Source organism: Trypanosoma equiperdum, assembly GCF_001457755.1.
Source record: "Trypanosoma equiperdum strain OVI genome assembly, contig: ctg_1277, whole genome shotgun sequence".
Lineage (NCBI taxonomy): Eukaryota > Euglenozoa > Kinetoplastea > Trypanosomatida > Trypanosomatidae > Trypanosoma > Trypanosoma equiperdum.
This window is the reverse complement of record NW_027123257.1, coordinates 8802-10519: the sequence shown is the minus strand read 5'-3', so window position 1 is coordinate 10519 and position 1718 is coordinate 8802. Positions and strand designations below refer to the sequence as shown.

Here is a 1718-nt window from a genome sequence, read left to right as displayed (position 1 = left end):
ATATATATATATAATTTCTTTAAACATGTGGATTGCACACTTTTGTGATATTTTAACTTTATTGCTCCTTCCTTCTCGCTTCCTTATGCGTACATGAACATGTATATATATATGTTTATATATATATATGTTTATATATGCTTTTGTTTTTGACATTTTGGAGGAATCATTTTTAAAAAAAATTAGATTTGCAGTGTTGAAGTGTTTTCGGTAGCATATTCGTTTAGTGTTGAAAGACTTTTGTTTTACAGTCTGTTTTGACAGTAGGAAACAACAACAGAAGAGAAGGAAGGGGAAGAAAAGACAAGAAGAGGCAGAGGCAGAGGCAGATAGTAGTTGATCAAAGCGTGCTTGCAGTAACACCAACAGATAACACACACACACACACACACAAAGGTAAGGAAACAGGAAGGAGGAGGAAAACAAAAAAACGAATTGAGGGGGAAATTTTATCTTTTAAAAGGCTGTGAGATGTCTGAAAATGTCTTTGAGTTCCGTGTTCTGGAGCCGGAAGAGCGCAAAGGCGGAGGAGCCCTTGATTTGGCGTATTGGATGTATCGCATCCGCACTTCCACCACACTGCCCATGTACCCACGCAAGGAAATGGAAGTGGTAAGGCGTTATAATGACTTTGTATGGTTCCGCACGCAACTGTGTGAAGCATACCCGTACTGCATCATACCACCCATTCCTGAAAAGGAAGTGCATGGGACATTTAATAAAATCGTCGGTTCCGCTTCTCAGAGTGCCACTCGGACACGCGATTACCGCCAGCGCGCCCTGAAGAAATTCCTCACCCGCGTTGGTGCTCACCCGCGTCTTCGCACCGCACAACTTTTGCAGGAATTTCTTGAGATGGATGAGACGGAGTGGGAACGGCGCATGCAAGCCCCTGTTGCTGGCGCTGGCAGGTCGTTGAGGAATTCGATTGGCGACAGCGTTGGTCAAGTGCTTTCCCGCACGTGGAATGATGCACAAACGCTGGAAGACGCTGGCGCGGCATATTCGCAAGCTGTCAATAACGGTGCCGTTGATATGACTGCATGGGAGGGAACGCGAAGGTATATTAAACAACTGGACGAGAGTATGAAGGTATTGCGGGAGCAGGTGCAAGTCCTCGTCGACCGGCGTAGGAATACCAGCAACTCCCTGCATGAATTTGGTGTTGCTTTTGAAAAAGTGGCGGAGGTGGACGGGATGGTTGGTCAATCATCACTCACTCGTGTGCTCTCGGCTGTTGGCCAGCACAATGACCAACTTTCTACTCTATATGTGGAGCATGCTAATGATGAAACAAAACAAGTAGTCGAAACACTCAGCTACTACCACGGCATGTGTGGCTCCGTCCGTGCAACACTAAAACATTTGCTGCAAAGCGCACATCATGTGGAGGCCCTCGCACGCCAGTTAGAAGGTCTCAGGGCGCAGAGGGATAAAGTGTTGGATCAGGTTGGGCAGGCAGCACGCCGCGCAAAACTGGAGAATGAAATCAGTGAACAAGAACAGTTATTGGAAAGGGCGCGACAGGAGTTGACGGATGGCGAGGCGATTTTCAAGGAAGAAATTCATCGCTTCCATCGTGACAAGCAATATGACATCAAAACAATTCTAAAGATGTTTGCTGACCTGCAGATCAAATACGCGGGGCGTCTGAAGCAGTCATGGGAGAAGCTCTCGCCTCTATTGACGCAGGGCCAACCCATCAGTGACCATTTGAT

General features: G+C 46.6%; 1 protein-coding gene across 1 annotated transcript in view; it reads left to right on the top strand.

The window, feature by feature from the left end:
- Positions 1-471: 471 nt before the first annotated feature.
- The window catches only part of TEOVI_000692300 (Autophagy-related protein 24), a gene marked incomplete at both ends in the record, with an annotated part of 1335 nt that continues 88 nt past the window's right edge, over positions 472-1718 (top strand). The window contains one exon of the mRNA XM_067220985.1: positions 472-1718. Within this exon, the coding sequence (XP_067077086.1) occupies positions 472-1718 (1247 nt within the window).